Source organism: Hyla sarda, chromosome 1 (genome assembly GCF_029499605.1).
Source record: "Hyla sarda isolate aHylSar1 chromosome 1, aHylSar1.hap1, whole genome shotgun sequence".
Lineage (NCBI taxonomy): Eukaryota > Metazoa > Chordata > Amphibia > Anura > Hylidae > Hyla > Hyla sarda.
In genome coordinates this window covers 333,981,681-333,997,857 of record NC_079189.1, presented here as the reverse complement: position 1 = coordinate 333,997,857, position 16,177 = coordinate 333,981,681, and the positions used below count along the sequence as shown (strand labels likewise).

At 39.6% G+C, this 16,177-nt stretch overlaps 1 protein-coding gene across 3 annotated transcripts in view; it reads right to left on the bottom strand.

The window, feature by feature from the left end:
• The window catches only part of ADAMTSL1 (ADAMTS like 1), a 956,942-nt gene that overhangs the window by 16,757 nt on the left and 924,008 nt on the right, over window positions 1–16,177 (bottom strand). For all 3 annotated transcript variants that reach the window (XM_056519753.1, XM_056519743.1, XM_056519759.1), the window contains 2 exons: window positions 8,490–8,705; window positions 3,616–3,796 (listed from right to left, as the gene is read on the bottom strand). In XM_056519753.1, coding sequence (XP_056375728.1) covers window positions 3,616–3,796; window positions 8,490–8,705 — 397 coding nt within the window. The remainder of the gene's footprint in view (window positions 1–3,615; window positions 3,797–8,489; window positions 8,706–16,177) is intronic.

The window sequence follows — 16,177 nt, the reverse complement described above, 5'->3', positions numbered from 1 at the left end:
TGAATTATAGCCAAAGACCAGTAAAGCAGTTACCCATAACGACCAATCAGATTAAAACATTCATTTTTTTTGTAAGGCCTTTGAAAAATGTAAGCTGGAATCTGATTGGTTGCTATAGACAACTGCTCCATTGGACCTTTGCACAAGGTTTACATCTCCCCCATAGGCTGTATTAATTTACACAATGTGTTTTGTTGGATAGGTGTTGTTACTCGACTGTGTTAATCTTCAGCCAAATGTGACTCAAAGTCTAACTCTTACAAAAAGATTCGATATTTTCAAGTTAAATACCAGTCATTTGAGAAAAATATAATAAATATAGCTGTGTAAAGAAAAATTCAGAAAATGTATTCAAATTACTGTACACAAATTACTGGATTACACTACAAGGAAGGACCACTGACCCACTATATAGCCAACACCCTATAGCTACACAGCTGTATCGGTTTCACACATGAGAAGTCGAAAAATGCACTTTTTGATGGATCAACACATCAATACCAGAGAGGGGAGTGAAACTACATAGTGCTGTTCTCCTGAAGTGTAATGCCTTGTGGAATCCCTACGGCCAACTTTTTACTCTTTTATTTAATTGTCCACATGACTTTCACTGTACATTGCATCCAGCTAAGATCAGTGTTCAGGTTGAAATGAAAACAGGATGTAGAACATTTTTGAGTTTATGTAACGTTCCCATATAGTTTCCTTTAGTGCTGGCAAAGTAGCTATTTCCTTGGAGATGTATCATCACGTTAGTGTTACGGTTGAACTAGAGTTCACTAATAATTAAGTGAGCAGAAATAGGCCATTGGGTTCATGGGTCTCTACTATGTTATGGACGTCTGGTACAGGGTCTGGCAAACACTGCTTAACCCTCAGAAAAGTTACATTTCAGAAAAAGGAGAACAGCTAAAGGACACTTACAAAATTTTAGGGATTATTATTGTTGTTATTGTAAGACGGCAAAGCTAATAAAAAATAAATATATAACTAATGAAAGTGCAAAAAATAATAAAAGCTATAAAAGATAGCAACAGCAGCATCTGAAATATGGATTTATGCTTGAAATGTTTCATTGGGAGTTATATCAAGTTTACTCTCTATATATTATATTAATGTATTATATATGTTTATATATTATATTAATGTATTATATATGTTTTTACTGCTTTTTGTTCCCACTATTTGAAAAAAATAAAATAAAATTAGCCAGGGCCTACTTTGACTGCCAACTCTTCAATATATTACATTAGAGGATACTAAGTGTTAAGAGGGTATTTGCATAATAAAAAGCAATGGCATATTGGTCTTATTAGGAGGTACCCCTAGTCCTTTTAATACATTTGCGGACAATCTTCTTTGTACACAGTTGCTCTATCCCTATATCAAAAAAGTTAAATATATGAAAGACTATCGGTATTACAGAAAGTTATGATGTTCATCTGATCTCAGCAGGTGATGAAAATAGAAATGAACAAGTTCCAACAAATCTTGGAGTTGGCCAAGTCTTATATCTGACAAGCTGTATGTAGTTATCCAGGTTCTTGAGAAGCAGAGATTATTATATTTTCATACTAAAGGGTGGGTCAAGCCGGGACATGATCACATTGACCCTTTCAATATTCTATGTGATGTAAGCGATCTCTTAAGATGAATATGTACTTTTTGAGGATATGGCAAATTATCTGCCACCTTTTGTTTTGACACAAGGTTTATCCATTTGGCTATGAGAAGCAGGTGGAGGGACTAGTCATTCATCATATGTTTCTCTGACAACCCTCATAACACAGCAGGGTCACTGTCAACAGAAAAGACCTCCTGGCTTCTAATGTGCATTTTTGGTTTACACCCATCATTTTGGGGCCCAAAGTGCACTAAATCCCACACAAGTGTAGTCTGAATGAGAACATTCAAGGTTGCATATAGCAGAAGGCTTTCAAGAGCCTAAGAAATGGGAATAGAAACACATAATAAATTATCCTTGCTGAAATCTTCTGTCCACATGAGAAAATGTTGATATCGATGACAGATTTGTTTTTACTTGCAGCATATTTTGCACAAAAAGAAAGAACACTGGCATAAGAATAGTGGAAGGAGAAAAAAATAAAAACCAAAAAGCAGATACAATATTCATAAAAAGCGATTTCATAAGAAACCAGTATGAGTCATTTAATGGCTAGGACAAGTTTACTGGGACCAGTATGCTGGGACTTGATGTTGATCCCTTAGATCTGTGCTACAAAGTTAATAAAATGGCAATTTCTGGGTCTGTAGTACATTTGCTACCATCACTTCATATATTTTATATAATATATTGTAGTGTTTTTATAAGCTTTCTTTTGGACATCAGTCATGACATTCTTTGCTAAATGTGCTCAGTGTGAATATACCCTGATGGTTAAATACATGCATTGCTATAATTAAGCATAAAGTAAAATAACAAAGGAAGAAGATAGTAAAGCCCCTTTAAAATATGAGACATAAAAAACATCTACCATAAATGAACCAGGTGAAATAAATAACACTGAATATATTGTGAATGTCACTTGGCAAGGGCTGGGATATATAAGGCAGCAAGTGGACAGTCAGAGCTTGAAGTTGATACGTCAGATATTTGAGCAGCTTTATAACAAGGGGCAAATTGTGATGGCTAGACGACTGGGTCAGAACCTCTCTAAAATGGTATGTCTTGTGTGGTGTTTGCAGTATGCCGTACCCTGCCGGAGAGAACTTCCTCCAGTACTAGATCACCCATCCCATCAGTTTCAGCTGCTTCTGAATCCCTTCCTCTCTGTTTACTACTGCATATCATACACAGAGAAGAGGTAAATTGGAGCTGCAGACCTGAGGCGCTCACAACATGCACAGAGACAAGCTGCACTCTGCGATTGCCCTCGTTGGCTTGATTGACAAACCAGGATTGATGTCCTGGTTATCAGTACAGGTCTCCCGGCGCACGATCACAGCAGGCAGAGAGACAAGTGCCACACTCACTCTCATCTGCTTGACTGGCAGGCCAGCAGTGCTTTACTGAGATGAGCAGGTCCCACCGGACCACTAACTTTTGTCTCCACCAGGCCACTGCAGAACACAATCTTGCTTGGCCAGGAGACATGACAATGATCTACAGAGAAGGAGGACCCCTAGTAGCCAGAAATATGTGGTGTGTTTTTAATATAAACATGCAAAATCACAAAGTGACCCAAAATATAAAAAATGACTCCAAACAACAGGTACCCGTTTGCACAGTGCAGCAGAATCCAATTGAAAACAATGGGACTCTACTGCAGCAAAATTTCCAAGCAGAATATTCCTGTGGAATTCTTGGCCTGGGGAATGTATCTCTAAATGTAAAGATCCTTTTAAAATGCAGATAACACTTTACATTGGACTTATAACAGTATATCCCAGTGTTTCCCAACCATTGTGCCGCCAGCTGTTGCAAAACTGCAACTCCCAGCATGCTGGGAGATGATGTTTTGCAACAGCTTGAGGCACACTGGTTGGGAAACTATGGGATATCCAATAATAATGAAAAGCATATAGGGAATGTATCTGTTGAAGTGATGTCTTTATAAAAATGAATTCATGAGAAAAGGTACATCTAATACCAACCTTGGCGGACAATCCCTTCTGTTACATGCAATAGGATTCATTGGTGGTTTGGGCTTCTCCTGGCAATGTGACACATTGACCTCTTGCTTGTCAAGAACACACCTCAGTTGTGGATGCTGAATGCCCCTATTACCACAGGATGTTGTACATGGCAGGTGACCAAACAAAGCCCATTGGTAATCTGATGATGAAGTTGTGAAAATGAAAATTGTGTTACAACCATTACAAAAGATTTGCTTGTATATATACACTACATAAACTAAAGCAGTAGGACACCAATATATTAGACCTATATTAACTTTCAGAACATCTCATTTAATCTATAGACATTAATATGGAGTTGGTCACCCATCTACAGTTATAACAGTTTCCACTCTTCTGGGAAGACTTTCTACAAGATTCTGTGTGTCTGTGGGAATTTTTGCCCATTCATCTGGAGGAGTATTTGTGAGGTCGACACTAGTGTTGGGGTAGGGCCTGGCTTACAACATATTTTCAACCCAAAGGTGTTGGATGGAGTTGAAGTCTGTGTGGGAAAGTTCTTTCGTACTAAACTCTCCCAACCATGGACCTTGGTTTGTACCCTGGGGCACAGTCATGCTAGAACTATAAAGGAGGACCAAACCTAATCTGTTCCCACAAAGTTAGAAGCATACAATTGTCCAAAATGTGTTAGTATGCTGAAGAATTAAGATTTAATTTCACTGGAATTATAGGAGAACTCTGAGATATGAAATAAGTTTCAGATCGCAAGGGGGTCCGACCACTGGATCCCTCCGCGATCTCCCATACGGGGCCCCGGCAGTCCAAGGGAAGGGGGCATGTTCGACCATCGCATGAAGCGGAGGCTGACATGCCCCTTCAATACAACTTTATGGGAGAGTCGGGGGCGCTGTAATCGGCAATAGTGTTGCTCGCGAATATTCGCAATTCGAATATTATTCGCGAATATCGCATATTCGCGAATTCGCGAATTTCGCGAATATAGCGCTATATATTCGTAATTACGAATATTCGTTTTTTGTTTTTTTTCTTCACAGTACACATCACAGTGATCACCCCTCTCTGCTTCCAGCTTGTGTGGTGTAAAGAAGGCTCTAATACTACTGTGTGATACTGGCGTGCGAAAATTCGCATATACGAAAATTAGCACATGTTAATTTTCGCATATGCAAATTTTCACATATGTTAATTTTCGCATGCGCGTATTTTCGTATACGCGACAATAAAACGAGAATATAACGAATATGCGAATATTCGCGAATATATGATGAATATTCGTCCATATATTCGCGAATATTCGCGAATTCGAATATGGCCTATGCCGCTCAACACTAATCGGCAATCTGTCAGCCGCCGCTTCATGCAGAGGTCGGGACACGCTATTTGACAGGAGAGCCGGGGACCCATACGGAAGTTCATGTGGGGTCCCAGTGGTCGGACCCCCCCATGATCTGAAAATTATCCCCTATCCTTAGGATAGCGGATACGTTTTCATATCCCAGAGTACTCCTTTAAGGGGCCTAAGCCAACCCATAACAACCCCATAGCATCACCCCTGCTCCACCAAACTTTACAGTCGGCACAATGGAGTCTGACAGGTAATGTTCACCTGGCATTCACCAAACTCAAGCTCACCCATAAGGCTGCCAGATAGAGAAGTGTGATTTATCACTCCACAGAAGTCCAGTTTCAGCATGCTTTACACTCACACTACAGTTAGATCAAATATCACAAGCTGGTCAAATCAATTCCCATTTACAAAGTCTGTTTGGACAGATACAAGAGACCACTTTCCTAAAGATACTGGGAGAGTAGAAATCATAATAATGTAAAACGTAACGTTTATTGGTCATTGTATAAAAACCAGGAATGTAGACTGCCTATGACTATTTTGAAATTCTCATGCTCTATCTCAGCTCATCTGTTAAGCCTCAATCTCCTACTAATTCCTTATTGTCACACCCCAGAGCTGGGGCCCAGATCCACCACTACTACCCCTATACAAGTTGATGATTATAAGAGGTCCCAGACTATGGTGTGAAAGTCTTGGATGTATGGGCTCACAGCTGCAATTCTCAGATACCAATGCCTTAAATGAGGACTATTTGGACATATTTGTACACAGACCACCTCTGGGAGAGTAGCCTTATATATAACAGTCAGCTGACATTACATGCAAGTACACTGATGGCTAAACACTACGTCTCTCTAAGGTCAGCCATACTGGCCACAGACAACACTCAGATGGACCGCTATTTTCTGCGGTTTATCAACAGGCAGTCCTGTTAGTAAATACTCTCATACTGAGAAAGGTATTGATGTGATATAGTCGCTATCCAATCATGTGCAGACAATATTTCAAAGTCACCGATCCATAAATGGCTGTAAGCATGCATGACTGAACATACCCACAAAGATGCTGGTGAGCTATTTTAGTGAAAAACAACATAGCGGTTGTGTCAAGTCCAGGCACAATTTAGCGCAATATGACCCAGACACTGAAATACACCTGCTAGCCTTTAAAACAGCTCACTTGGACCCCTATTTTGTCATGGGGGTCGGTAACCAATTTAGCCAAGTTTGTGTGTATACGCAGTCTAACGCTGACATGAATCCCTTCATGCACGCTAACAACCAAACAACCACTTTCCGTGGAAACAGCCACAGTCTGTCAACTGACAGTACCGTGTACATTCACTCCTACATCTAAAAGATGCTAGGTTAGATTTGATAACTAGGGAAAAAATTGGTTAAAGTGCAACTGACAAAAAATTTGTCGAGGCTAAATGGAGAGTAATTACACCTGAGAAGTACAATTCGTCAAAACTATAGAACAAAAAGAGGATGAGTACCATAAGCCTCTAGACTAATACCATAAAATGGTACATGATGAATTAATTGATTGAATGGAACTGTGCTTCACTTTAATGATAAAAAATATTTATTTATTTATTTATTTATTGCAAAAATAGAATAATAAATAATTACAGCCTCCTTACACAGGGCCCTTGTGGGGAGGTGATATATAGATCATACAATGGTAAACAAATAAAACAGAACAATAAAAGCAATATATACCGCTATATAAATGTAACATTCCACTAATCCGACATTTGAAAGACCGGCATAGTTCACTATCCGTGATAAATGGATTACAGTCAATCTCTGTATCTGATAAAATATTCAGGTTGTAATAGAAATCACCATTTATAATTCCCAGCTTTTGAAGATAAATATAGTTCGTGATGTTGAACCGTGATGGTGAACGTCCAGGAGGTAGATGGCATATGTGACCGAGGCTAACAGCGCTGGCGTGCGCTGAAGCGGCTGGTCTGGCTGCCACAGGCCTATGGAAATCCGCTTGTCTCGGAGGTAGATGAATTTGCTCCGAAGATGGAAGCAGCCTCGTGGAGAATACCTCAGCGTCTGACGTCAGACAGATAGGGAAAATTCGGCAAGAGGAAATGTTGGATTTGAAGAGCTTGAAGGAAGGGTGCATGGCTGTATGGTTGATGATAGCTGTCTTTCAGAGTGGTGGAAATGTAATTTAGTATTTCGGATATAGTGGATTGCATAATTCATGCGGTATTCCTCTAGACACGTCTCAGGGTACTTTGTTAAACGACCCTTTCCTTTGTTAAACGACCCTACTGAGGAAAGGCTGGTTTAACAAAGTACCCTGAAACGTGTCTAGAGGAATACCGCATGAATTATGCAATCCACTATATCCGAAATACTAAATTACATTTCCACCACTCTGAAAGACAGCTATCATCAACCATACAGCCATGCACCATTCCTTCAAGCTCTTCAAATCCAGCATTTCCTCTTACCTAATTTTCCCTACCTGGCTGACGTCAGACGCTGAGGTATTCTCCACGAGGCTGCTTCCATCTTCAGAGCAAATCCATCTACCTCCGAGACAAGTAGATTTCCATAGGCCTGTGGCAGCCAGGCTAGCCGCTTCAGCGCACGCCAGCACTGTTAGACAGCATCGGTCACATATGCCATCTACCTCCCGGACGTTCAGCATCACGGTTTAACATCACGAACCATCTTTATCTTCAAAAGCTGGTAATTATAAATGGTGATTTCTATTACAACCTGAATAGTTTATCAGATACAGAGATTGACTGTAATGCATTTATCACGGATAGTGAACTATGCCGGTCTTTCAAATGTCGGATTAGTGGAATGTTACATTTATATAGCGGTATACATTGCTTTTATTGTTCTGTTTTATTTGCTTACCATTGTATGATCTATATATCACCTCACCACAAGGGCCCTGTGTAAGGAGGCTGTAATTATTTATTATTCTATTTTTGCAATTTTAAAATAAAACATTTATTTTTTATCATTAAAGTGAAGCACAGTTCCATTCAATCAATGAATTCATCATGTACCATTTTATGGTATTAGTCTAGAGGCTTATGGTACTCATCCTCCTTTTTCTATAGATATGGTAACTGTCTAAACATGGTTTAGGAGCATCAGGCTAGCCCTGTGCCGTGTGGCTATCCATGTAGTGTAAGTCAGTACTTACTAGGGTGTATTTGTACTATAAGATAGAGCATGAATTTAAAAACGTTAACACGCTGCCACACTGATGTTTCGCTGGATCCCCAGCTTTATCAAAGGTCATGTGCATAAAACAACTGTTATATAAAAAAAATGATGATTTTGACATTGGAAAGAAGGAACAGAAGCTCTTGTCTGTTCTTCTGACTATGAAGAGTTTTTCCATCTTTCCTGGCAAGAATATGGCCTAAACAGAAAAAGAACTTCCTTGGCTATGTATACAGAGACAGAAATCAGTGGCCTCAGTGGTCATGTGCCATGCTTACTGGCACTACCAAGAAGCTACTTACCTTGAAGTGACAGAAAAGCTTTTTGTGTGAGTGAATCAGATGGGTTCCTCTGAATAACACAACTATATTCTCCCTGGTGGTCCATTGTTAGGTTTATTAGCTGAAGGATCTGTCCACCTTCCAAAATGTCATATGTTAGCTTTGTTCCAGTGTTTAATGGTTGACCTCCATGAATCCAAGTGATATAGGGAATAGAATCACCTTTCACTGGACACCCTGAAAGAACAGATCAAGGATGTTAATAGATAAATAAATATTTATCAATAAATATTTAATTTGCATTATAATTATGATTTTAACCAAGCCATACACCCTACAGGTAAACTACAGATATGTACGGAATAAGAAATAGAAGTCCGATTTTTTTGAAGTTACTGCCCATGTGATGTAAAGCCATATAAAAGGTGTACATTTATGAAATTTGGTAGTCCTGCTTAAAAAGATGTGTTTTAGGGTAGAAGTAAAACTATGGATCCTGGGAATTAATTTGATTTCCCTACAATTAAATAAGCTGAAACCTTAAATGTTACATGTTTCTTCAGTTACTATTCCATATCTAAAGCTGAATCCAGAAACAAATGTGAGACTCTTCTCACGTAAACCGTAAGTAGCAGAGACTCAGTAGTGAAGACTTATAAAGTCTGAGACTTGTAATCTAAGTCTACAGTACCGAGACTTTATTTTAAAGGGGTTATCCCCTTTTCACAGAATAAAGGATACGTTCTTAAATGCTGGATAACCCCTTTGAGGTTATGTTCATGCTAATTACCGCAGGAATTTTATCTTTATTTTCCAAATTTACTGTAAATATTGCACAACTTTATGGTGAATTGTGCCATTTTTACCACACTTTTGGAAAATAGCTGTAGAAAATACTATAGTAATTAGTGGCAGCACTTGGACAGTACAAGTTCTCCCTGCGGAGGCCAAGCTAGTGTTGATATTCTGTCCTTGCAAAAGGATAGTTTTATGGGTACAATGTCTGCGTTTTCAACAATATCAGTTTGTAATGCCATACATTGAGTGAAGGTTTTCAACTGTCCACAGTGCATATACAAATATGGCTGGGTAGTGCATTACTGTAATACAATTATATTATAACATAAAGTCATAAATGGCGCCTACTATCAGTAATGTGTGTTTGTCCCCAAATGTTTCCTTTAGCTTTAGTCACCAGTAAAGTCGGGATCGGTTTGTAGATTCTTGCACTGGGTGTAGGCTGAATCAGTGGGTTTGGGAGTAAGTGAGTAGAGACATGCTTTTTTAGAGTAAGAGCCTCCATAACACGCTGTATGGAAGTTATCAGTCACTAGCTAATGCATAAATCATAATCCCAGCTCCTATGAGACATGGACTTTAGCAAATGCCAGGGTGTAACAGACAGATGTATTCAATTTACACATAGATTTTCTTTTGGAAAAAGAGAAGAAATGCAAAGTTAGAGCAATGCAGTATTATGGATGAAATGAAATCTTGTTTATGAGGATGCATGTTACATCAGAATTTGCTAGAACAGAAAATATAAGTTTACTGTATGAGAGCATTACCTAGACTAAGAATGGTAATTGTACGTATCAGGCTGATTGCGGAACGTCACATATCCACTGAGCCAGGCAGCCATTCTCCTCCACCAGATGCTGATCATACAAACCAGGTTAGATAGTGATGTAGTGTGGAATTACCAGTAGGATGAGGGAACTGTAAGGTAATTCTGTGACATATCACATAAAGAACTGCTGACATCTTCACTAATGCCCAAAGAGGAGCTCTAGATCCCATAAAGAACTGAGTGGTGCTCACATGTACATAGTACAATCAAAGAGAAAACATAGCCTGCACTCACCGCACAGTACGGGTATCACGGCCTCGGATTCCAGACCTCTTCGGTGATGTGGGAGTAGCAGCCGCTGCTGACAGCGCTCAGAAAATGGGCAACAGCCGGCGGTTTCGCGTTACAATCAACGCTCCTTCCGGGGCCGGAAGAAGCGCTGATTGTAACGCGAAACCGCCGGCTGTTGGCCATTTTCTGAGCGCTGTCAGCAGCGGCTGCTACTCCCACGTCACCGAAGAGGTCCGGAATCCGAGGCCGTGATACCCGTACTGTGCGGTGAGTGCAGGCTATGTTTTCTCTTTGATTGTACTATGTTTACTGAAGTCGACTCTTTGTCCTAGCACCGCCGCGGGTTTTTGAACTAAGACTCCCAGAGCTGTCCTTGGTCCATAATTAGTGGATTTAGATACAAGTTGCTAGTGCCGCTGATTTTTCTGTCCTCTTGAGAAGTGTGTGCTCACATTTACGGTGATCCCTACACAGTATACACCGAGACAATCTCTACCATCTAAAATCAGCAATAGAGAAGGTAACTTCGGAATGTGTTGTGTTCTGGTAGACATTGCAGTTACCTAGAGCTGTCCTTTTCACTTGTCTAGCATGGCGATGGAATGGGTAGCCGGAAGCTGAATAATTGGGGCACTTGAGCCCTGTAGGATTTACCATAGCTATAAAGGCAGCCCATGTGAAATTTAGCATTTTACCAATGATGTTTCATTTTATAGCTTAAAGGGGTACTCCGGTGGAAAACTATTTTTTTAATCAACTGGTGCCAAAAAGTTAACCAGATTTGTAAATCTGCACTGAAGATCCGGCAGGGGTGTGTGGGAGGTGCAGGAACTTATAATATGGGGTTCGGGTGCAAGACTAATTATGGGTGCACTGACCCTTTAAATTTCAGAGCTCCGCCAAAGCGCACCCTAGGAGACAGGGATGAGCGCGGTGGAGCTGCGTTACAGTGGCAGCAGAGCGGGGTAAGTGACGGCTGGGATTCGCATGCGGACACGTCCTGTGATGCGAATCCCAGCCTTGTCGACAGACGGGGACCCCGGGACACTGCGCTCACGGCCGGAGCTTGCGGCCGGAGCGCAGCGCGTGACACTTTATACAGCAGCTGAAAAGTACTGGAAGGATGAAGATTTTTATATAGAAGTCATTTACAAATCTGTTAAACTTTTTGGCACCAGTTGATTAAAAAAAATTTGTTTTTCACCAGAGTACCCCTTTAATCCTTTTTTCCCATTACACATATTTTTTTTTTCTTTTAATCTGTGCATTAATAACAATACTTCTAGGGGCAGCCTGGGTCCAAGTCAAGGAATCAGTTGGGGAGGCCAGATATTTTAACAAATGACAGATGGAGCACTATTTTTTAAGGTCATAGTTTTGAATATGAACTTGGATAGTTTTCATACTTTTTTTTTATTGATACTGAAAATATTTTTAATGAACGTCTATAAAGAGTTAAAGGGGTATTCCAGACCCAAACTTTTTTTTATATATCAACTGGCTCCGGAAAGTTAAACAGATTTGTAAATTACTTCTATTAAAAAATCTTAATCCTTCCAATAGTTATTAGCTTCTGAAGTTGAGTTGTTGTTTTCTGTCTAACTGCTCTCTGATTACTCACGTCCTGGGAGCTGTGCAGTTCCTATGGGGATATTCTCCCATCATGCACAGCTCCCGGGACATGACATCATCATTGAGCAGTTAGACAGAAAACTTCAGAAGCTAATAACTATTGGAAGGATTAAGATTTTTTAATAGAAGTAATTTACAAATCTGTTTAACTTTCCGGAGCCAGTTGATATATAAAAAAAGGTTTTGCCTGGAATACTCCTTTTAATACATACATAGTATTAGTCCAAGTCACTGCTAAGAAGATATTTGCGTATATAGAAAAGGAAGAACATGTGGTTCTTAGTAAATGCTCTATACACAAAGTGCACGATAATCCACTTGACCTGTGCACTCACTTCTCCCTGGAATAAACTTGTCAGTATTTTGATGAATCTCATATGCATTACTCATCTACAAAGACTATCAGTTTAATGGGTTGCTTGAATATACAAAACAGATACAGTATAATATGGATGCAGACACAGGAGACAAATGTTACCTTGTATGTGTACACATAGGAACTGTACATTTAATAATCAGTTGTGTACAGACTGTGCATACGGGGCCCACATTATAAGCCCAGGACAAGCATTTACCCGGTACAGTAAACTCTGCATTAAAAATAATGTTACTTGCTGGGGCTGCACAGTATTCCAGCTATCAACTTAGAATTAGAATGATCTTGTTAGGGATAGAAAAAATTTTTATAAAAATAATGATATTTGGCTGGGGGTGGTGTAAAAGTTTATAAAAAAAAAAAAAAAACAATACTCACCTAACTCGAGTGCCTGAAGCTGCAGGTGTGGCAAAGCTCAATTTCCCCACACATCACTGCTACTATCTGGTTTCGGGTGACACGTCGTGCCTGCACAAAATGCTTGCTCAGCCAATCACTAACTGAGACCTGACACTGCTTTTTTATTTTTATATCACCATCAGCAGAATATTACTCAACATATATTAGTGTAAAACACCTCTAAAGCATTACTGTCATAAAAAAACTGTGTTGAGGCCCCAACTAGATACAGCCAGAAGAACCACCCAGTTGTGAGCTTTCCTCCCAGCTTTGCCGTCCGATCCAGACAAGCTACATAGAATTCTAATGCTGCCATGTGCTTCTCCTTGCTTTATCTTAAGGTCAGTGAAGGTTTCAGCACTGGGATCAAAACTATGTGTGACCTGGCAAAAGTCTTTTTCCGCTGTAGATACCAGTTGATCTGGAGGAAGGCAAAAAGTCACTCTTTAAAATTCCTTCCTGACACCAGCAGGCAACCAGAATGATCCCAGGAGCATTATTTTACATTAATACAAGTAATCCTGTATTATATCTTATGTTTTACAAGACAGGTAATTCTTTGTAAATATATCCACAATTTCAGCCATTTTCTACATTTTGCCATGGTATAACCACACACTTAAATGTATTTCATTGCGATTTTCTGTAATGGAGCAGCACAAAATAGTCCATCATTTTAACTGTAAAACCCCTAACAAAGATCACAAAGTTGTGACCAATCTCCTTCACAAGTCACACTTACAAGTCACATAATTAAGAAATAGGGTCCATCTGTCGGCAACATAGACCCTGATTTACTATTGTAAACCCGATCTGTTTTGTCAGGTTGTGCGTCAAAATGTGTCGCATTGTGCTACAAATTGTATCTGTGCCAGAATTTGTGGCAAAAATTGAAAAAAAAATTGCAAAGCTCTCCATTTTACTAAGAAAACCTGAAACAGGGGCATGGCCACCTGGAAATAGAAGGGGAAGGGGCAGCCCAAAAGGGGGCATGTCCCCTACATTTTTGAAAAATCCCAACATATTTACTAATGTTTCCACAGAAAATGTGGAAATTTCAGCTTTGGAAAAGCCCACGACTCAACGTAGGAAAAAAATGCTAAATATAAGGAAACATTAGTAAATACAGTGGAAGAATACCTGTCTGGAATCTAAACCCACAAAGAGAACTACACCCCATAATCTCAGTACAAATACATCTGTTCTGTGAAGGCCTCAGAGTTTGTTAGAGAGCATTACTGAACAGACAGCAGCAGAACAACCATGGAGCTAACTAAACAGGTCAGTGATAAAATAGTTGAGAAATACAGAGCAGGATTAGGTTATAAAAAAAATTATATCACAAGCTCCGAACATCTCACGGAGCACCATAAAATCCATAATCAGAAAATGGACATGACAAACTGCAAACCTACTAAAACAAATCCATCCACCTCAACTGACGATCTGGGCAGGGATGAGGTGGCAAAAATCTGTCCACATGATAACTATTCGTCATTTACTAATCTGGCTTTTATGGAAGAGGGACCAGGATAAATGTCATTGTTGAAAGGGAGTCACTAGAAATCCTGTTTGGAGTTTGCCACAAGCCATAAGGGGGACACAGCAACAGCTAAGCTCTGGTCCATCCTGAAATGTAGAGGTTAAGAAATAGCTGTGCACCATGGAGGGGACTATCAGGGGCTCAATAACAGCAGTGAAACCACTAAAAACATCATGTCACCACATTAATATAAGATTACCTGGTGGTCAACAGAATTGAAAGAGTTAATGCCAGTATACTCAGTGGTCTAGAGGAAGGAAGGACTTAAAGGGGTACTCCGGTGGAAAACTTTTTTTTTTTTTTTTTTTTAAATCAACTGGTGCAAGAAAGTTAAACAGATTTGTAAATTACTTCTATTAAAAATTCTTAATCCTTCCAGTACTTACTAGCGGCTGTATTCTACAGAGGAAACTCTTATATTTTTGGATTTCTTTTCTGTCACAACCACAGTGCTCTCTGCTGACACCTCTGTCCATTTTAGAAACTGTCCAGAGCAGCATATGTTTGGTATGGGGACTTTCTCCTGCTCTGGAGAAGGAAAGCACTGTGGTCATGACAGAAAAGAAATCCAAAAAGAAAAGAATGTCCTCTGCAGTATACAGCCGCTAATAAGTACTGGAAGGATTAAGATTTTTTATAAATCTGTTTAACTTTCTGGCCTCAGTTGATTAAAAAAAAAAGTTTTTCACCGGAGTACCCCTTTAATGTTAATATCTCTGGTGGAGAGCAATGGAAGAGTAATGTTGTATATCTTGTGTTCAGTGGGCTACTCACTCCAGGTTTCAACGTCATCCTTGCTGTAACCTCAGGCTCAACACCGATTGTTCAGCTTCCTGTTTACTGCATTAATTATAAAGATGAGTACAGGAAGGGAATAAAGAGCTGAAACTACACATCCACAGGTTTCTGGTTATGATGGGACAGAGCATTTCATGAATGGAATGAAGTCTACTCAGAAGCTGTTCTTCTCTATGGCGGGAAGGGGGAGTTTTAAAGCTGTGCAGCTACAGTATGGAGCTTAAAGGGAACAGTGTCCTAAGCCGTCTGTGCCCATTTAAACACTTTGGGGAAGCCATAACCATATTAAGCCGGCATAGTAACTATAATACACTACAAAGAGTATCATTTTAAACTAGCATCTAATAAATGGGGATTTCTGGCACTGGAAGTGCTTAATTAATATGGGTCAGAGGGGGGAAATTCAATACACCTTGCGGCAGCCAAGTGAACTATGGTCACGCAGGAACACACATTCTCTTCCACAGGAATTTTTGGCTGTGTATGTTGGACTATTATGAATGATTCCTTCTTGAGTGTTGTGAATTTAAAAAATAAACTTGAGCTAATTCAATAGTCAACTAAGCTCTGCAAATCGACAACTTCACAACTACAACACTCCTCACATTCTATTTCACAAGGAACTTTCTTTCCAAATATGTGCTTGGGAAAAAAGAACAATAAAATGTTGAGACAGTTCTTGTCATGGTTTTAATTATTTCTCCTGCTGGCCTCCTACAATCGGAAAATAGAAATTCCCTGGAGATGAGACTTTATAAATTGGAATATGTATATGATGAGCGATAGCATTGGGGTTCATTGTGTATTACGTTGTATAAGGAACAAACTGATTTCTAACATAAGTCAGCAGAGTCTTTTATAGCAGTATCTAGCCTGAAGAAGGCACCACGTTGTCCTGCCAGCTATCAGTCTTCTCTGGTACCTCCAGACAATAAATACAGTATAAGTTACAATTGTAAAATAAAATGATTTATGCACTAGTGCTAAACAGTCATTAAAATTCATTTTAGAAACATTCTTAGAAGTAATGCTGGATTTGGCGATACAAAAGTACTCCACTCGGGAGTTAGTAACCTAAAGGAGGCAATGTGTGGCCTGTT